The sequence below is a fragment of the Lepidochelys olivacea genome, assembly GCF_965140295.1.
Source record: "Lepidochelys olivacea isolate rLepOli2 genome assembly, chromosome: 10".
NCBI lineage: Eukaryota > Metazoa > Chordata > Testudines > Cheloniidae > Lepidochelys > Lepidochelys olivacea.
In genome coordinates, this window is record NC_140420.1 from 17,353,853 (window position 1) to 17,375,440 (window position 21,588).

General features: G+C 42.3%; 2 protein-coding genes across 3 annotated transcripts in view; one reads left to right on the forward strand and one right to left on the reverse strand.

The window, feature by feature from the left end:
- Positions 1-21,588, forward strand: part of PDILT (protein disulfide isomerase like, testis expressed) — a gene marked incomplete at its 5' end in the record, with an annotated part of 102,247 nt that overhangs the window by 16,794 nt on the left and 63,865 nt on the right. Inside the window, one exon of one of the 2 annotated variants that reach the window (XM_084641575.1) lies at positions 9,343-9,360. The exons of the other annotated variant lie outside the window; for it this stretch is intronic. Of the gene's footprint in view, positions 1-9,342; positions 9,361-21,588 lie in introns of those variants that run through there. 2 annotated transcript variants of the gene reach the window in all.
- LOC311527509 (acyl-coenzyme A synthetase ACSM4, mitochondrial-like) lies at positions 580-21,554 on the reverse strand. The gene is made up of 14 exons (XM_084641569.1): positions 21,459-21,554; positions 15,406-15,674; positions 14,780-14,990; positions 14,327-14,534; positions 13,145-13,288; positions 12,232-12,388; positions 11,508-11,587; positions 6,966-7,089; positions 6,379-6,459; positions 6,202-6,303; positions 5,233-5,360; positions 4,539-4,638; positions 3,386-3,505; positions 580-2,425 (listed from the first exon to the last, which is right to left on the reverse strand). Exons 2-14 carry the CDS (start codon positions 15,604-15,606, stop codon positions 2,339-2,341), a joined length of 1,743 nt encoding a protein of 580 aa, XP_084497695.1. The 5' UTR covers positions 15,607-15,674; positions 21,459-21,554; the 3' UTR covers positions 580-2,338.

Genomic DNA, 21,588 nt, shown 5'->3' on the forward strand with positions numbered 1-21,588 from the left:
TAGGTTTGGGAGTCATCAGCCATGAGTGCAGATGATGTCACCCAGAGATAAAGTGTCAGGGAAAAGGAGAAGAGAATTGAGAGGAGAGATTTGCAGGATGCCAAACAGAGGGAAGGAGATGGAACCACTGAAAATGTGAAGGAGGCTTTCATCAATAAGAAGAGAAAGGGAAGCTAGAACTGAGGAGGGAGTGAATTGAGGAGTGTGTTGAAAGTGGCAGACAGATCAAGAAGGAGTCAGGAGACTTGGCCAGGAGAAAGTGACCTCGGTTAAAGATGTTATGGGAGTACGCAAGCCTCAGAAAGTAGATTCAAGGGGATTCAGCTGTGAGTAGAGAAGGGAGTTGGTGACATTCAAGGCACCTGGAGAAAAAGGAAAAGGAAGAAGATTGGGTAGTTGAGAAGAATGATTAGTTTGACTGAATGGCTCTAACATATGTATTGGAAATGCTATCAGAGCAAGCTAGCTAAACAGTATTCTAAAATCTTTGTGACACACTGATGCACAGTTAAAAAATAAACCATTACCAAAAACAGGGTGCAAAGTAAATATTGTGTTTATTGAACTTCTTTTGCATTCATTGCAGCAGTCTTTAGCACAGAAATTATTTAATTGGCATAGACAAGTGTTTATTCATAGCAAATAAATGTTGTTTTTCATTGCTCAAAATAGTCACATTCCAAATCTTGTTTTATAATCACAATTAAAACCCAGCTGCAGGGAGGTGCGACACACACTTCTAGGGATGCTGAGTGTAAAACCTTTTCTCTCAGCCCCAAAGAAGGTGCCGCTCTCTAAAAATGTCTTGCTGTTTAGTGAATGGACGAGGACAGCTGATTGTCAAAGACATTTTGTGAGCTAGTGAAAGATCACATGCCAGAAAATTAAGCTTTCTTGAGTGGGCAAAGTGCAACACTTGGTGATGAAGAGTTAAGAATTGGTACATCCTTAGAACTCAGCACTCTACAGCACATGCTACTGTAACAAACTGTGGCCATATGCCCAGACACAACGTTATAGGAGCATGGGGCCGGCTGTTAACGGAGACATAATCCCACACAGTAAGCCATGTGTGTCATTCACAGAGTCTGTTCATTGACCCGTAATACAATCTAGATGACTATTACATTAAAGGAGCTCACAGGTGGGCTTGTCCTGCCACATGTGGGTAAAATGGCAGAGAACCTAGGTTTGTTCTACCTGACTGGGTTTCATCTGTCCAACAGCAAGCAGTTCAGACCTCTTTCTCATGACTTGCAGAGGTGATGCAAGTATTTTCTCTACTCCTGGCAAAGATTAGAAGTGAGGCTGGGGAGCCAAACCTAGGTTGATTGCCTCTGTATTGGGTAGTGCTTGTTGATAAAGCATGGCCATGGTATCAGCTGGATCAGAGGGACCACATTGTCAGCTGTGCGTATATTAAAGTGTGGTCTCTGGAGGTGTTATCAGTAGAGAAGGCCTTTTCATTTTCACATGGCTGGATGTATTGGTCTATAGTTTGGATAAGGTAAATCATTTTAACTTCTAAAGCACATCTCTGTATTTTCCTGCAGCTTGCAACTGGGCAACAAGTACTAACAACACTGTCTCACTGATCTCAAATACTTTCTAGAACATAGATGCGACACAGCGAAATCCTGGATCTGAACATCATGGATTTTGGAAAGTTCAGGTTTAGATCAGAACTCTGCTGCTGGCCCCTATCAATAAAATGCTTGAAACTAACACCACATTTGGGAAAGTTTGGTTTTGCAACCAGATCTGAACTTTGCAGCTTGGGTTCATCATAGGATTCAATTTTTCAGTGTGGGTTCTGCTGTTCAATTTTCCAGGTAATCTAGGTGCTCATGATATTGGAAAAATCCAATAGAAAAAAGGCAATTATAACAAAGACAGTTTTGTGACACCCTAAGAACCTCTCACTGCCAACTAGCAAATGGTTCACTATTTCTGTAACAGCAGCTTAGAATCATAGAATCATAAGACTAGAGGTCATCTAGTCCAGTCCCCTGCTCTCGTGGCAGCACTAAGTATTATCTAGACACCATCCCTGGTCAGGATGGCTATCACAGGGGAACACTTGAAAGGGGGTTTGGGGACTTGGATGCACCTATTGTTAATCTGCAAAGCAAAATGAGGGTTTGCATTGCCCGGAGGAGATTGTTTGGGTGACTAACAGACTGGTTAAACACCAGCAAGTCTTTCTCTCTCGCTGGCAGTATGAGGGGGAGTGGTGTGCAGGGAGAACAAGGTAACACAGTTCGGGGCACCCTGAGAACTGTTACAGCTTGCATGGCATCATCGGAGTGAAAGAAGCTATGTTAAACTCCTGACAATGTTACATTCGCCCCCATTCTTTGTTCCTTAACTCATTCCTCTTGATTTTCCCAGTGATTGTCTTCGGTAGCTGTTGGACAAATTCCATCTAATAAAAAACACAAAACAAGTTAGTATGCTTCCTCGTGATGTTTTGGGATTTTTTTTGCAATAGTGGCTCTGACCCCATGTGGAAGAATGGGAGGACTCCCATGAGTAAGGGCTACTTGCCTGACAGTTTCCAGAATCAGGCACTAACTAGCCTATGTCTACACTACAGCTTGTCGGCATAACTTATGTCACTCAGAGGTGTGAATAAACCACCTCTTGAGTGACATAAGTTACACCAACATAAGCACTCATGTGCACAGCGCTATGTTGGTGGGAGAGCTCCTCCCACTGACATAGCTTCTGCCATTCACGGAGGTGTTTTTATTATGCTGACGGGAGAGCGCTCTCCTGTCAGCATAGAGCGTCTTCACCTAATGCGCTGCAGCGGCATAGCTGCCTGCATCGGTACAGCTGCGCTGCTGCAGTTCTGTACCTGTAGACATGCCCTAACTGATTGCACATACTGCTTCCCAAGATGCACTGGATTTCGTAAGAAACCTAAGCTGGATACTTCTGGGGCTGCCTCTAATATGTTTACTCCAAAGCCAAAGGGACAAATCATTCATCAGTTTTCAATCAGAGAAATTTCCACTGACATCACTGGAGTGTTCCAGAGTAAGGAGTGGGTAAAAGCTAAGTAAGAAATGGGTGATTTTACCCCTGATTTGGAACATGGGGAGTATCTAATTAGGACATTATACCTGGCCCAGGAATATGTTTAAAGGCACATGGGTACATTTATTAACAAACAATTTTATTAAAAGCTTATGAAAGAGAAAAATAAATGAGATTTAGGAAAGTTTCCCTGAAGCAAAGGGTCTCCCTAAATCTTGATCTCTCTCTTTTAGATGAGTGAAGGAATCTTTGTAGTTCTAAGTAAACCCAGAATGGTTCATTCTGGAGAGATTTAAGAAGGAGACATGTCCCATGTTAAAAATCACCCCTTTTGGGTACTTGCCTTTCTGGGATATTTGTATGGAGCAGTAACTTTCTTGACATGCGCCTGCAACTCAAGCGTTAATTTTTCCAGGTCACACGAGGAAAAGGCAGGTGACAAGACCACAAAAGCTTTCACCACCTACAGGGTAAAATCAATAGTACCAAACTGACATCAGCAATTTATAAATAGTGTTAGGTTTAGTTCCCAGTTAGCAATATCACTTCCAGACCACGACATAGTTAAGAGATGTGTGAAGAAGCCAATCTGTCTCTAAAACTGAGCACCAGATTGTAACTAGCCTGTGTGTAAGCAGGTAAGCCAGAAGAGGGGTGCAAGGACTGTCCCCTCTGCCCTTCACAGCAGTGCAAAGCTCACGTGCAATTGCAATTCTCACAATGGTTGCTCCTGGCTCGTGCTTCCACAGTCTCCAAAGCGGGTCACGCCGGCTAGGAAGCATGGCCGTGGCCTCGCTTCCCCCATCACACATGCTAAGCAGCAGAGCTGGTCGGGCTTAGGAAGGAGCACATGGAAGGGGGATTGCAGTGACTGCTCTGTGGGAGCTTCAGGAAGCTTTGATTTCTCTGAAGCACTGAGCATACACTGGTCACACAGCTCACACTGAGGCCGTACAGTTCCACTCCACAATAGCAGGACTGTGCTTTCAAGGCTCTCTTACACCTAGTCTGCGCACAGTTTTTGTCCTGGTATAACTATGCTGATGAGGGGTGTGATTTTTTTTTCCAATGTAACCGCTAGTATGAATACAATTATACCAGTATAAAGTTGCCCTGTCCCAGTAGAGCTTATTCCCTCTCCAGTATGGGAATAGCTGTACCGATATCAGCACATTTCTACCAGTAACTGCATCCAAACAAAGGGTGCTGTACTGCTCTAACTATACCGGTACTGTAAAAAGTGTTATAACTTGTGTGTGTTGACAAGCCCTTAATAGCAGGAAGGTCTATTGGTGGGAAATCATAATTATCTCGTGGGGAGAGACTGTGGAGATGAATAAATAGAGCAAAGGGATGCACATAGGTTTCTGTTTATCACCCTGGTAAAGGACTATTCACACTGACGTGATGCTGTGCAACAGCTGCACTTTGTACAGTGAATCACAAACTGTTTTGCCTCTATGAAATATTTTCCTCATCACTCTCAACCTCATTACCTCGCCTCTGAGGGGATCTGGGCTGCTGACAGCAGCAGACTCTACTACAGCCGGGTGCTCTATCAAGGCACTTTCTACTTCAAATGGTCCAATACGATACCTAGGAGAGGAAAACGAGGTATTTAATTATCCTGATCTGGTGTAAATATGTCTTTTAACCAGTACTGGGGTAAGAAAGAACTGATTATTGCCTAAGGCTCCAACCAAAATCAGATCCACGTTGTGCTATGCATGCTGCAAAAACTCCCTGCCTCCAAGAGCTTACAATCTAAATAGACAAAGGGTGGCAGGAGAAACAGAGGCGGGAACTGACTTGACCAAGGTTACACAGCATGGCAGTGGAAGAGCCAAGGATAGAATCCAGCTATCCTGAGTCCTAGTCCAATGCACTAGTCACTGAACCATGCTGCCAGAAGAAGACTATGTCTGATTCTTTTGAATTCTTGTAAGCCCCCTTTCCTTCTTGCCAAGAAACTCATCACCAGTTCCTCTCTTATAAATGTTATGTTATATTATGATAGAACTATACAGAAAGCTTGCAAAACCAGTAAAACAAAAAGAACAGGAGTATTTGTGGCACCTTAGAGACTAACAAATTTGTTAGTCTCTAAGGTGCCACAAATACTCCTGTTCTTTTTGCAGATACAGACTAACACAGCTGCTACTCTGAAACCTGTCAGTAAAACAAACTAACCCTGAAGAATTGATGATATCATCAGATCTTCCAAGAAACCAGAAATATCCATCTTCATCCATAGTCCCTCTGTCTCCCAGGACAAAAAAATTCCCACGTTCTGATGCAGCGGTTTTTTCAGGGTTATCCTGATAACATTTCACAAATGACAATTAAAATCTTTAGTGTAGCTTAATCATAAATTCTGCTGTTTTACACACAACTGTAAAGTGATCAGAATTGTATAGCATATTCATGTATACCAATGAAAGACAAATAATAATCCTTTGTCTTTAAATAGCACTTTTGGTGACAGAATCTCAAAGAGTTGTACAAAGGTGGGTATTGTAAACTCCACCTCATTGACAGGGCAAGGTTCAGACAGAGGTTCAGAATTAGATATAGTAAAGGAGGACACCCCAGGGGCATTATGCTTCAAAATTCCTCCTTGAATTCTCCAGGACACATAGGGAGGCATGCTCTGCACACCCTTTATTTACGTATTTCTATTTATCTAGGTCACACAGCAAGGTGGTGGCACAGTCAGGAAAGGAAGTCCAGGTTTCTAGACGTCCTCATCACCTGCTCAAAAGTTTAGATTTATATCCACATGGAGATGCATTATAGATGCATAAATAATGCACACTACACATATAATACTCAGTGCAGTCAGGGTCATTGATGAGGATGAGCTACATGGAACTTCAGCTTGACTTTCAGAGCCCAGTTTTAAAAGGTGCTGAACCAAAATCCTGAATCCAAACACTTCCAAATGTTGAGATGATTGAAATATGGATCTAGATTCTTTTAACCTGATCCCATCTCTACTTTGAAGAGAGTTCCTTCAGATCCTCCTTAGTTGGGAGGACTGTTAGTACAGTGCATGACCTTGAGATTGATGAGTTGGCATAAAATCTGACGAAAATCTGGGTCTTTGTATCTAGTATGGAATTATAGGGATTTCCTATGGGGGTAAAACAAGTTCCTTACTATGTATTTAGAGAAAAGACCAAGTGGCTTTTTAGGTTTGATTCTGATGGCAATTTCCCCTTCTTGACCAGGAGGCAGAACATTAGCATTCTCATCTATGATCTAGAAGAAGAAAAACATACTTCAGTAAAGCAAATAACTTAAACTGATATAAGACAGGACGTTGTATTAACAAACCTGAACATCATAAAGGGGAACTGCCTTTCCCATTGATCCGGGTTTAATCTTCATCCCTTTGAAAACAGAACAAACTATTGCCTGTAAAAAGAGAGAATTATTTCTGCAGAAATATTACATATATTCAGTCAGATTCTACATTCATTAATTTTCCACTTCAATTCCAAACTGCTATGAATTAAGGGTTACAAAATCCCTGTGAGCTAAGCAAGTATTTTAAAGATTGGGACGGTGGAGTAACTTGCATGAGGTCACACAGCAAGTCTGTGAAACAACCTGTAAAAGAGTCCAGGTATCTTGACCCCCAGTCATATATCTTAGCACCATCCTCCTCCTTCTTCCCTAACACTTCACTCAGGATTTTCTCAGAAATATTCATAGAAAAATGACAGCACAAAAGACTCCACCTTTTCCCTGAGCTCTACAAGAAAGCCATATTTTCAAATCAACATAAATGTATAAGTTACTCTTCCTCGACATTTCAAGTAAGTAACAAATTGTTTCCTTTTGGCTTTTTTAACCATAAAACTCAAAAAAGCAAAAGAAATTAAAACTAATTAACACATTATTAACCCATTTGAACGTACTGTTTCTGTTTGTCCATATATTTCACAGATAGTCAGGCCAGTCTTCCTTTTCCACTGCTCCATCACTTCTGGGTTGAGTGGCTCCCCTCCACTCACACAGTGCTGAAGACTCATGAACTTGTAACTTAATAAGGATTTAAAAAATCATGAGAGAGTCACTGAAAGGCCATTGAAGGCAAAGGGGCCTGTCGCTGGATTCCAGTGGCTGTTGGTGATAAGCACAGCAGCTAAAGGGCTTGCAAATGTCAACAAACAATAATGGAAAGCTCTTGGTTGAAAGAGTTATCTTCACTCAAGTACAGAAATCAGAGGAAGAAATTTCAGCTCCTTTAGCTCCTGGTCCTGCAAGGACATATATGCCTGAGCTAAGGTTTGTACAGTAGTCCCACTGAAATCAATGGGATTTAAGCGCATGCTTAAAATGAAGTAAGGGCTTTGTGCTGAAGCGCCGAATTTGTACTGTGCCAGGGGTGGGAGAGGAGGGCTGGAAGTCTCCTCTGCCCCAGGCCCCATCCCCACTCCATCCCTTCCCCAAGGCCCTGCCCCTGCCCTGCCTTTTCCCACCCCTGCTCTGTCCCCAACCCGTCTCTTCCTGCTCCTGCTCCACCCTCACTCCACCCCAGCACTGCCTCTTCCAGCCCCGTTCTGCTCCCACCCCCGAGCGCACCCTGCCCTCACTCCTCCCCCTTCCCTCCAGCGTCTCCTGCACACCATGGACCAGTGGATCTGCAGTAGGCGGGAGGCACTGGGGGGAGGGGGATGCGGTGATCGGGGATGGGGAGGGCTGCTGGTGGGTGCTAAGCACCAACCATTTTTCTCCAGTTCTGGAGCACCCCCAGAATTAGTGCCTATGGCTTTGTGGACTAGAGATGGGATGATTTGCACACTTACAATTAACAATTCAGGCCCAGATCCTCAAAGGTATTAAGGTGCCTAAATCTTGACTCTCTCAATGGGACTTAAGCCTGGTCTACACTATAGACCTATATTAGTATAATTACATTGCTCAGGGGTGTGAAAAATCAACACCCCTGAGCAACATAGTTATCCCAACCTCACCCCCTGTATAGACAGCGCTATGTCGATGGGAAAACTTCTCCTCAGTGCCTCTTGGAGAAAAGTTCTCCTGTCGGCATAGTAATATCTTCACTAAAGCACTACAGCGGCATAGCGAGCACTAATCCAGCTGCTTAGGTGTGCACCTAAATGCCTTTGAGGGTCTGGACCACAGTGCTTTGCCCAACTGGGGCCTTGGCCCATTGAGACTCAGCAACAGCCACATTCAGAAGAGATGTAAACTACACGTAGGTCAGACAGTGTGAGTGTCAGCTGGTGTAATTTGCAAGGCAAGGGAGTGGAAGGAATGGGCTGTGGGCCAGATTTTTAAAGGCACTTCAGCAACTAAAGAGGCAGATAGGTGCCCAAGTCCACCAGTTAGTCACCACTGTGGTTTTAAAACCACTGCTCAGTTGCTGCCTACCCCCTTAGGCACCTAAATCCCCCTAAGCACCTGCTTTCCTGCTCATTGGCACCTAAGAGTCAGCATCCTTAGGTACTGCTGCTATCCCATGGCAAGTGGCCATAGCCTGGAGAACTGGGGCTCGTACCTAGGACCACTCAGACTGACCTAGAAGTATATCTGCATAGCTGCATCCACCACCTCCCAGGTCCTGTGCTGACATGGAATTCCCGACAGTGCCTAGTAGGCATTTTTAAACTGGGCCGGGACACACCTATAGTGCTGCTGGGTCCATTCACCTAGCATAGGATGTAATCTGTAGAACATATATTTTAGATGTTGGGACATGTGAAGAGATGCCTGCTTGTCTGGCAAGGAAATAGAACAGCCAGGGAAAAAGCTGAGCCAACAATCTGATCAGGTAAACAACTGGATCAGCAAATTAATCTTAGTGCTAGGCAGAAAAAGCGATTATAAATATATAATAAATAACTTTGTAACAATGTAGTTAAGGCGAGGACCTGAATGTGTGCATGTTTGCATTTAATCTTGTGCTGTGCCCTATTTTGGTGGACAGATCACTCACTGAAGCAGCAAATAAACAACATACTTCTTCAGCTCAACAGTCTGTCTGTAAAGCTGTGTGTTCTGGGTAGTGGGGAAAAGAAGCAGTCAATACCTAGGCATTCTTGGATCAAACTTAACCTGGCACCTGCCTCTGACCATGTCTGACAGATAGACAAGGAGGTTTGAAGTGGACATACAAGAGTATGTACAGGCAGGAATGAACTTACCAGGCTAGCAGTATGAGATGAAAGGACGGAAGACAGAGGATTGGTTACTCGGGAAAGAACTGACATGCATAGATACCTGGGGGATTAGGAAAATCACGTGAGATGTAACAACACTCTGTGGGTTATGGAATCTTGTGGAAAGGTAGGAGGATGAGTGGTTGGTTGTGGAGGGATGTACAACTTTGTGGCTGGTGTTGTATGAATAATTTCAGTGGCAGCCCATGGGGAATAGTGGGGAAATGGGCAAAAGTATGGTTTGTGTCCATGCATGGATGGATGGTGCCCCTCTGGGAAGAACACAAAATGACTGGCACTGGGTCGCCATTAACATGACTGCCTCTGCTATTGTACTCAGAGCTGCAGTCTGGCTGTCCTGCCTTTCATGCATGGCAGAAATGGACTCTTTTACCCCAGTTTCTAAACATGCAACTGTAGTTTTTATCCTGATATCCCAGCATATCCTTGAGCCCTTGTGCATGCTCCTATCCTCACCCTAAAGTTTCCCAAACCACTGCATCGTTCTGGTTAACCAGGACTTCCATGAATTCTTTTGCTCTTGATGGAGGGGGTCAAGTACACCTTTCTGATGCTGTGATGCAGGAACCACTGGGTCACCAGACCTCTCTGGCATGTGCTGTGGGACAGGCGAGCTTTTGAGTCTATTAACAGGTCTCTCAGGGACTGGCAGATTTTCTGTGGGTGGAATGACAAGGTTATTTTCTTGGTTCCCATCTGTGGCCACAGGAGTTACAGGACTATGGTGGCTGCTCTCAGAGCATTGCCCCGACAGTTGAGTTGGTGCTTAGGATAGATCATGTCATGCTCATGATGCTTGTGCTGGAGTCAAATGGGGCTGGTGGTGACAGGTCACATGGTGCTAGTGGCTTGTGCTGTGGCATTCTTTTTTTCAGAACGGTACCCCTGGAATGGTGGTCTTTGCAGGGATCTGGCCTCACTGTCTATGGCCCTTTAGTGGCTGGTCAGAGTTGCTGCCTTCTGAGGGGGGGTCCTTATTATTTCAGTCTCCTCCCCATCCTCGTCTTCTCACTTGTTGGAATGGGAGCATGGGGGGTTCTGCCCAGGACTTGGTGGTGCTGTGGAGATGGATTAATATGTCCGTGCTCCATATCACGGCATGGTGGGAGATTTGACTCACCATTCTCTCTATCTGTTGCCTTGTCCTCTGGTCTGGAACCAGTGGAGCAGAGTGCATCCTATTCAGCAGCCTATGGTCTTGAGAGCACTGAGGAAGAGGAGTACAACTTTTTCCTCTTACCCAGCATTGCACTAGATAGTGGAAATGCCCTTGTAAAATGTAATGGCTGCAAGAGTCAAAGGTGGCGACTGATGGTTGTACAGTGATTATTTTAGACAGAGGGACTGGCCAGTCTCTCATCACTTTCAAGGTCACCTTGCATGCTCAAAATGCCTAGTTAGGCAGGGCATCATCCCATTATCCTGGCTTTCTAAACATCCCATTTATAGGTGCTTACATTGCCCCCATGCAGTGAACAGGGAGATGGGCACATACTTGCCACCCACCCCAGTTCTGAAAATTCTGAGAGGTGGCAGGAGAGAGTTCGGAGATGCGGTGGTGAGTGGGATAGCTCCTAAGTACCTTTACAAATCTGGCCTTGTAGAGGAAAGGCAAATCAGTGGGGTATAAGAAAGTGTAAGATAAAATTGGTGTGGGAGGTAGGGCTCCTGTTACACGAGCTCACATTCATATTCAGGTACAGTCACATGAATGGGCCACTGTGAAAAACACATCGCTAAGGTATCAAAAACAAAACCCTTTGGTAACTGACATTTATGGTCGAGAATTTTGCTAGTACTCAGCAGGTCACTACAAAAAGACTACTCGTGGGTCCTGCCACCTCATGATTAAATAAAGTCATGTGCGGAAGGACCATCTTTGGAGGGTTGTATTCCTAGCACTGAAGTCATGGCATTAACTAGTGTTTCTGACCCTGCTGCTTGACACACCAGCTCAGTCTGCTTAAGTTTTCAGAAGCTCACCCATCACCATGGAATCTGAGCCCCTCTAAATGAGTTCATGAGAACTTTGTTTCTGGGTTTGATCCACTTGAAACAGTTGAAAATCCTGTGTTTCCTCCATCTTTCATAATGAAACTATGCAAAACCCATGCATTTCTCATAACTATCTTTTCAGAAGATGCTGGTTATACTGATGAAACTCAATATATTGTGCCAAGCACCTAGAGCTGTGATTTCATTAAAATTTATTCAGGTGAGTATTGTTAGTAAGTCATCTCTCTCCTGAGGTACCTGGTAAGATCATGCTGTACCAGCATGCGGAACGAAGTCGGAGTACCAAAGAGAGCGGTGATGGGAAATCTGGAGAGAGTCTAGTGAAATAAAACAACAAGATGAACAAAGTTTATCTGTGAACTGCAGCAAAGATTACATTAGCTAGGGGAGCACAGGAGAGTGCGTGAGGGAGAGAGTTCCCCCTTCTCTGCTAAAAACAGAGGGGAAGTCCACTCCTCCAATCTCATCCTTCAGCTTAGTCAGGGTAGAGGGAGCTCCTTCTCCAGTTTCAATCTTCTGTAATCATGGATATTGTCAAATATTATCTCTACATCAACTGAGCCAACATTCTGGCTCTCTTTTGGGTTTCCCCCTTGAAATGCCACTAGTTACTAAAGCTTTTTACATTCATGTTCTGGAATGCTATGAATAAAGAGTAAATAATGACCTCAGGATTATAGGTCTAATTTTTTCAACTAATCATTATTTTGTCGAAAATACTGGTTTGTCTAAACTGAACCTGTGTCGCATTCGATGAATTTCCTGACTTAAAAAAGAAGTTGAGAAAAGGTCAACATTTAAACAAAACATTTTGATTGACCTGAAGTGAAAAAAAATATTCAACAAATATAACCAATTGCATAACCTAATTGGAGCTGCTCAGTTAATTCAAGATCTGTTTTGAGGTCTACCTTGTGCATGGGGAAACTTCAACAAATCTACAGGATGACTTTTTTCTTACATTTAGGATAGTTGTTGATTCAACCTGTGGAAAGCTGTGGACAAAGACACATGATCCGAAAACCCATGGATCAAGAACAGACCCTAGCGAAGCGATAATCCAGCCTGTATCTGATAAGCACCACATTATGTCTTCAGGAGTCAAATCCAGCCAGTATCTGTTAGGAAGAGAAAACAGTGGTTATGGAAAAGTTTTTTGTTTTTTTTTTAAATAGACAATGGAACTAGAAATCAAGAACTTTAACTAGGTGTATACACACTAAGCATTAACAAGCGTATTGCCTCATAATGAGCTTGTGGGCCCCATTGTCTTTGCAGGAATAACCCACATGGGAGAGCAGGGGAAGTGGAGACTCTGAATTTAATCAGGGTGAATTTACTTTGCGTTCTTCCATTGTTGCATGGGGGGCGGAAGCGGGAGAAGCGGGATGGTAGAGGAAGAAGCTAAGGATTCTGTGGAGGAGGCTGGGGATTCCAGTCTTTAAATTCATGGATCTCAGTGGTTATGCTGGGGGCAAAGATTATCTGTGTCATGGAGTTTGTTTGCCTTTGCACAGCTGTCCAATCCCAAGATGCTCTGCAGCCCCAAGCACATGGTTTCTAGAGCTGTGCTTCTAGAGTTATCTCCAGTTGTCGGTTGTCACCTGAATCCCTCTCAAGAAATGCTGGGAGTCATTTCTTAATTCAAAATGGAAAGATGAGGTCTGATCCCACTTCCCCTGCAGACAGGGGGAGTTTTTCCAGTGACATCAATAGGGAGCAGGATTGAAGCCACACATTGTATATTTCTTACCCAATGCTTCTTAATCAGACCTTTGGTGTATCTCAGTTATCTTGGTCAACCAGACTCATGCTTTCCACTTCACATTCAGTTTAGCCCCATGTTATAAAACTACCAGAGCCACAGTCCTTACCTTTCACTTATGACAGGTCTGAAACCAAGACTGCCCTGGGAGTGTTCAGCCATCTTTGGAGAACCTGTGGTTCCACTGGTAAAGTAGACAACCATTGGGTCTTGAATCTTTGTTTTAACGCAGATGTGATCAGCAGATTGCGCTCTTTAAAATATAGAATATAATGGTGGCTAAAGTGGATATAGGTGCAATCTACTGAGATTTTGACATGCAAATGTGGATTAGGTGTTGCAACTGCCCTCTTTCCCACCCCAGATGAAGCTCCTCCTGTGTCCTTTGGATATTACTACACCCTGGATGAGAGCACTGACTTTATTTCAGATAGCCTGCCTTACTCTAGCCTCATTTCTCATCCAGCATTAAATCCTATCCAGCTAATATAATTAAACAATGGAAAAGTTAGTGAGACATCAGCATGGTAGATTTCTCTTAAAGGAGAAAGAGAAGGAAGACACCAGGGAAGCTTCATGTAGGAAGCAAAAATTGATATGTTGGTGGGACAATCAAGAAGGAAGATGTGGATACCACATCATCACTTGCACTTCAGTGGATCTCAGAAAGCTAACAAGGAGGTGAGGAATTGGGGTTTAAATCAGGTAGTTACCTATGGGAGAAAAACACATTCAGAAAAAAAAAGTTTAAAATGTGATCTAAACTGAATCCAAACATGTCGAGATTTAAAAAAATGGATGAACTTTAAAGAAAATATCACTCTGTATGTACTTTCTGGGTCAACATAGGAGCAGAAATTCCAAACAACGATTAGAAATGTTACTCTTGTGATCTAGCTGACCCGGCTAGATTTGGAAGCACAGAAATACTGCAAGAAATTCTGCAGTGAGACTTTCAGTCTAGTTTTCAAAAGGAAGAGATTTGGAGATGTCTACATGAGCACCAAGGGTCAATTATTCCACAGACACATTTGACCAAATTAGACAAAACCAACTTAGGACTAGTTCCTGCCCTTATTTCATGTACAGAACACCCATTAAGTAAGGATAGGATTGGACCCACCTGGAAAGAGACTGCTGTTAGAAAACCAACTCTGATTTGGAAATATCAGCAAGGCAGTTGCAAAATACTCCATTAATTGCCTGCCTCTGTGTCTAATGGATACAATGGACTATTTGAGAAAGCCTCATTTTCTATCCTAGTATTGTAGCACTGCTAATGCCTACTTACTTGTATAGTTCATTAAAGTTCAGCCACCCATCTCTTCTGCCTTCGGATACAATTAACTTGGTTTTCAGAAACTGGCAATAAGATGCAACTGCGTCCACTGCAGATGCCACCATATCATTGGTAATGATACACTTGGCCTTAGATGCCTGAAGTCTATACAAAATGTCTTTAGCTGTTAATTGGGATGTCCCTAGAATAAGGACGATTCCTGGAAGAGCAATAAGGTTATTTTTTAAGAGGACATTTTTAATTTGATCATTTTCTGTGTGGGAACATACCCAAAAATATTCCTCAATTTATACCAAAAATGAATTTGGATCAATATTGGTAGGCAAAAACTGTATTGTAGTTCATTCATATATATATAGTTTCCTTCTTTATGAAAAAGAACTAATAAACTCCTGTTTTTAACATATTTCAGCTATCTATCAAGTTCAGCAATCTGAAACTGACCTGTTCTCATACAAGCCACATTCACCAGCCACCATTCCGGTAACCGGGGCAGAATCAGCATAACTCTGTCTCCCTTCTGCAGACCACATATATCAGAGAGGACATTGGCCACTTTTCTGGAGTGGAATCCCAGCTCCTCAAAGCTCCACCTCACTTCATTTCCTCTTCCATTTATCCACCAGAAGGCTGGCTTTGATAGTCTCTTTCCATCCTACAAAACAGCACAAGGGGTTAAAAGAAAAAGGATCATTCATGATGGTCTGTGCAGTATTAGAATGTATTCTGGAGAGAGAGAGCTGTGCATTGGTTGCGGAAAGATTTCCCCCTCAGTGACATGAGGTCACTTTGTATGGCACCTTTGACCTTATTATTTCACTTTATGGAAATAAAGGGTTTAACCTTCTTGCCGTACCCATGCAAGGAGTCCCAATAGGAGTTTGTTGGGAGAAAAGTGAACTAGATTTAGCACAGGGAACCAAGCCCTTCTAATGATAAAGCACGAGAAGCATGATCATTTCAAATGCAAATTATCTTCAGAATCTGATTTTGCTTTTTAAATAAATGACAAAAATAGTTATTCAAAAAAGTAATAAAATCTTTAATCTGCCCAATGACAGAGATTTTACCTTTTCCATCTGAGACCATTTGTCCAGCACATCATTTGCAAAGTTAAAGTATTCAGGCACTTGCTGTTCACCCTGCCTGATAGCCTTGTCATGTGAAAATAGCTCTGGGGCAAGAATCCTGGGCTGTTTATGGAAAAGCCTGCAACTTGATTTGGGAATCCACAATGATTTGAGAATCTGTAATTTAAGCAAAGTCTTCATGGTAGCAGAGGATTTATCAGGTTGTTTTAAACCATTTAAGAAAATAAATAAAATAGTTGTCGTGGATCCTGAAATAAAATAAAAGACAAAGACAACAGTTATCATCATCATGAAAGTTGCCTGACAAACAAGCAAAAATAGAGGGTCTAATTCTGGTTTGGTGAATTAATCATTACAAATCACCTATAATAAGCATGGTCAATCTGTGGTTTTTACTAGAATGTCAGTAAAATGGATCACACTATTTGGAAAAAACATCCATTTATTTGGCTTATTTATATCTTGCACCATCAGGTCTGTAAGGACTTAGCTGTCTGCAGCATTAATCTTGGATCTCATTTGCAGCTTCATGGCTGACTAGCGTTCTGCTCCTTAGAGGTGCTAATCACTCACAATTCTTACTGAAGTCAGTGTCATTTAACACACATTGATGTCCGTATCCAAGAATGGTGACACTTTGTATTCTTCATCTGCTAAAACTACCTTGATTTCCCTCACTTTCCTGGGTGTAGCATGTACTTAGCTGATGTTTTCCGAGAGGTTTCCACAACAATCCTCACATACTTTCCCTGATCAATGTGCTAGAAGTCTACCTCATTCATCACACAGATCCCAAACCAGCAAAGCCCATAAGCATGTACATAACATTAAGCGTGCGTATTATGACTTCAATGGGACTACTCAGGTTCTTAAAGTAAACACATGCTTAAACACTTTGCTAGATTAGGGCCACATTCCCCAATTTGGTTCTTTGCTACAAGATAGGACTATGTTTGTCTTACATTGTACTACATCTCCCATCTGAACTCACGATAATGATCCCAAACGCTTCGGAATCCATTTACACTCTTCCTTGATGTATGTGCCTTCTCTCTTTCTTGATCTTTAGTATTATCACAAACGTGGAGATCTCGGCTTCAGTGCTTTTGCCAAATTGTATTCACATAGTGAACATTCAGGGTACAGTCACATGCTCCTAGCTCGGGTAGATGGACACATACCAGCTCTGCTCAAGTTAGCACACTAAAAATAGCAGTGTAGGTTGGGGGAGTACAGGCACCAGCTTGGGCTAGCCACCTGAGTACAAACCTCACAAACCAGACACTCTGAGTACATACTTGGGTAGCTAGCCAGAGCTATCACCTGTGCCATCCCCGGCTACACTGCTCCTACCTGCAGTGCAGATATACTCTTAGTGCTGTGAGTGTACCTGGAGCATTATGTGTCATGGAATAAAACAACAGTCCCGGCCCTGCAGAACTTGCAGTCAGAACATTTACCAGTGGCGACCTCAAGGCCTACCAAGGTATGAAAATTGTTTTCTGTCTCCCCACCCCTTCTATTCATTAACCCTTTTCAAGTTTCTGGAAGATATGCTTTAATCAAACATACGTTATTAGACTCAGTACAAAAATAACTGGGTGAAATCCTATGGCCTATGTTACTCAGAAGATCAGACAAGATGAGCTAATGGTCCCTTATGGCCTTAAAAATCTATTAATTAAATAGAAAAAAAAATAATTTATAGCTATGCTCTGGATCAAGTTAATTCCATGTGTAACTATATGAAGTCACATTGAGTGAGTTTTGCCCTTTGTCCTGGTTTTCTATTCAGCACCATTCTTACTCCATCTCCTGTCTCTAACCTTAGCTTAACTCCTTCTCTAATCTGACGTGGAACTTTCTCAAAAACTCATAGATTATCCTAGTACTATTTATCCTCAGACTATCTCCTACTATAGCAGTGGTATTGTCAAAGCACATCAGCAAGTTAGGTGAGTTTGGCCCCCTTCCTGCATGACTCCATGTCAGCTACTGTTCAGCAAAACAAGGTCTTCTCCAACCACATCCCTCAAGATACTTTCCAAGGGTTCCCTCCATTAATGCAGTTTAATTCACTGCTTTGTAGTTTCTAGTTTGTCCCTTGAGTCCTTCAGCACTTTATTTCCAACCTTGCAGTCTTTAGGAATCTCACCCTAATGAAACTGTTAGTGAGGGTTCACTGATTTCCTTCATCAAGTCTTTTAAAACTCACGGATGTGTGTTTCCTAGACCCTATGCTTTGTCTCCTTTTCACAGCATCTATTCTTTTTAGAACCAGTTTTGCTTCTTGCACACTATTTGTTGTAGCTCCCCCTGAAAAATCGATCTCGGGCTTGTTCAGACCTTTATTCCCAAAGGCAAAATAACTATTTAACAGCTGGACTCTTTCCTTGTTCCTCAACAGGAGCTGTTTCACCAGTATTTAACCTGGTGTATCAAGAGAAGTTACTCAATGAATCTCTAACCCACTGATCTTTCCAGTGATGGGTGACTGCATTGAAGGAAATTTTGTGGGCCTGACACTGGATTGACATTCATCCTGTGAGATTTAATGACCCCTGTGGAGGCAGTGAAGCCTAGTAAGAGGTATTTGTATCATTCACAATAAAAAAATGCTAGTTATTGGGAATTCTTCATGGAGGGGATCATTTTTTACTTTGTATTTGCACAAAACCTAGCACAGTGGGGCTCCAGTCCTGACTGTATTACAGTAACGCTGGGAGGCCCCAGACGAATACAATAATCATCATCATCATCAGGAAGTATTAGTGCAGGAAATACCCAGAAAAAAATATAGATACATTTTCTTTGTGTGATGGTTAATTGGCCTAGAGATATTTTTGCTGTGTTTATTCCTGACACTTTTTGCTTTATGAATAATGCTTAGCACTAGGATTACTAAATTTTAGATCTCTTGGTACACTGAAAGTTGTATTTTTACCTTACTCTTCTCAAGTTGGAAACATTCCTGAGACTACAGACAGCTATAGTAGATTCTGCATTACGTCTAGATAAAGCTACCTTACTAGTAAGTTTTATGCTGTTCTTGTATCTTGATGGCATATAAAGTTAAATAAAAACCCAAAGCAAAATTTGTTACCATGTTACAAATATTTCACTGCTTAAGTTAAATCGTTCACTGATTACTATTTAAGAGTATTAAGTTAGACCTTATTTTTTGTTAAACTAACTTAAAATTAATAGAGTCAGTCGTATTGTTTACCGAGTCTAATTCCTGCTAATTAAAAGTATGACATGATCAATCTGGTTTATATACCTGACCCAGTGACCGGATAATGATGCTATTAGGGTCATAGAATCATAGAATATCAGGGTTGGAAGGGACCTCAGGAGGTCATCTAGTCTAATCCCCTGCTCAAAGCAGGACCAATCCCCAACTAAATCATCCCAGCCAGGGCTTTGTCAAGCCTGACCTTCAAAACCTCTAAGGAAGAAGATTCCACCACCTCCCTAGGTACCCCATTCCAGTGCTTCACCACCCTCCTAGTGAAAAAGTTTTTCCTAACATCCAACCTAAACCTCCCCCACTGCAACTTGAGACCATTACTCCTTGTTCTGTCATCTGCTACCACTGAGAACAGTCTAGATCCATCCTCTTTGGAGCCCTCCTTCAGGTAGTTGAAAGCAGCTATCAAATCCCCCCTCATTCTTCTTTTCTGCAGACTAAACAATCCCAGTTCCCTCAGCCTCTCCTCATAAGTCATGTGCTCCAGCCCCGTAATCATTTTTGTTGCCCTCTGCTGGACTCTTTCCAATTTTTCCACATCCTTCTTGAACTGTGGGGCCCAAAACTGGACACAGTATTCCGGATGAGGCCTCACCAATGTCGAATAGAGGGGAATGATCACGTCCCTCAATCTGCTGGCAATGCCCCTACTTATACAGCCCAAAATGCCGTTAGCCTTCTTGGCAACAAGGGCACACTGTTGACTCATATCCAGCTTCTCATCCACTGTAACCCCTAAGTCCTTTTCTGCAGAACTGCTACCTAGCCATTCGGTCCTTAGTCTGTAGCAGTGCATGGTATTCTTCCGTCCTAAGTGCAGGACTCTGCACTTATCCTTTTTGAACCTCATCAGATTTCTTTTGGCCCAATCCTCTAATTTGTCTAGGTCCCTCTCGATCCTATCTCTACCCTCCAGTGTATCTACCACTCCTCCCAGTTTGGTGTCATCTGCAAACTTGCTGAGGGTGCAATCCACACCATTCTCCAGATCATTAATGAAGATATTGAACAAAACCGGCCCCAGGACTGATCCTTGGGGCACTCCGCTTGATACTGGCTGCCAACTAGACATGGAGCCATTGATCACTACCCATTGAGCCCGACGATATAGCCAGCTTTCTATCCACCTTATAGTCCATTCACCAAGCCCATATTTCTTTAACTTGCTGGCAAGAATACTGTGGGAGACCGTATCAAAAGCTTTGCTAAAGTCAAGGAATAACACATCCACTGCTTTCCCCTCATCCACAGAGCCAGTTATCTCATCACAGAAGGGCAATTAGGTTAGTCAGTCCATGACTTGCCCTTGGTGAATCCATGCTGACTGTTCCTGATCACTTTCCTCTCCTCTAAGTGCTTCAGTGATTCCATGATTTTTCCAGGGACTAAGGTGAGGCTGACTGGCCTATAGTTCCCCGGATCCTCCTTCTTCCCTTTTTTAAAGATGGGCACTACATAGTTAAGGTGGTACCTAGCTTCTCATTATTATAAACTTGGATATTGACTTTCCCCAGTTGTTTGACCCTCCCCCCCGAATCCCACTTTTCAGACCCAATTGATTTGAAGAGCTGTCAATAGACAAACTGTAACTAACTGTGTTTAAAATGATATTGCTGAAGAGACCCTGAGGCCCTGATCCCGTATTCTTTACTTGGGCAATACTCCCACTGAGACCAGTGAGCAAGAACGATAGCACTGAGCTCTAAAAAGTGAGCAATTGTTTTGATTTGTTTCCTTTTTTCTATAATGAAATAGGACTAAATCATACCTCATTTGTGAGAACAGTTCCACTGAAATCAATAGAACTACACTCAGAAAGGAGCAGGATTTGTTTCTTTGAGAAAGAGGATTGGGCCCTTTAGCAACCATTGATAAGGACAGTCTTGCTCAGAAATGATTGAACCACCAAATATCAATTCAGATTGCAGCAGGGCCTGCTTTGTAGGGAACAGGATAATGCAGAGAGATCAGAAATCACTACAGTCCACTTCAGCATTTGGATGTATACGTTATAAGATGAAGGATTTAAATTGAACCCAACATTTGCAATTGTAAGTATCCCTTATCCACAGATCTGGTTGAAATTTTTCAAACTAAGTTTTACTGATGAAAAGTGGACTCACTCCCTTCTCCCCAACCCCCCCCCCAATTTCTACCCATAATGGAATTATTGAAATTTTCTATTTAAGAAAAATTAATTTAATGAAGACCCAGTTTGCAGTAAAAAATTGACGGTTTTGAATAAATGAAAAATTTCTTCAACAGTTTCAATGATGATTTCAATCAAAAATATCATGGAAAATTTCACAGAAGATGAAAAATGGGTTCATTTTTACCCCTAAAAAACAGAACCAATTTCAAAATTTTGAATGTTTTCCTAGTTATTTTTCTGGTTTTTGACTGGTTCTCACTCCATATATTGATTTTTAAATTTTCTTCAACAGTGTGTTGTGATGGTGAAAACTACACACAAACTACTAAAGAAAACAGAAGATCCTAAGAAGCACTTGTCTTATTCTTTTAAAAATGTTAGGGGAAAACTTTTCCAAATTGGGATTTCCCAAGTAAGCAAAAATCTCAGACACTTTCTCCATAAGAGAAATTACAGCAGATTCTGACCCTTTCTCCAGTCAGTTACAGCAGAAAATGAATTCAAGAAATTAAATATGAGAAAAAGAAAAATCTCACCCAGTAGTGTTGGGTCCTTTGAAGTATTGTATAAATCAGTTCATTTTTTTCTAATGAAGTTGAGGACACAGGCAAACCAACACATTCTACTGACCTGTTCGCTGTGGTAAAGTGACAGGCTGGACACGGGAACACTCAAAAAGCTGCAAGAGGGAAACCTTCTCCACTGGTTCTTTCAGCTGTCTGGGTATGTGTCCCCCCCAGAAGCAGCACTGTACATATTA

What these genes read in the sequence shown, in the direction of transcription:
- LOC311527509 (XM_084641569.1), bottom strand. Translation starts at nt 15,606, where the DNA reads ATGAAGACTTTGCTTAAATTACAGATTCTCAAATCATTGTGGATTCCC. An exon ending in AACTTTAATGAACTATACAA is followed by an intron (nt 13,289 to 14,326) that starts GTAAGTAGGCAT and finishes TATATTTTAAAG; the next exon opens with AGCGCAATCTGCTGATCACA. An exon ending in AATCAACAACTATCCTAAAT is followed by an intron (nt 11,588 to 12,231) that starts GTAAGAAAAAAG and finishes TTATTTCACTAG; the next exon opens with ACTCTCTCCAGATTTCCCAT.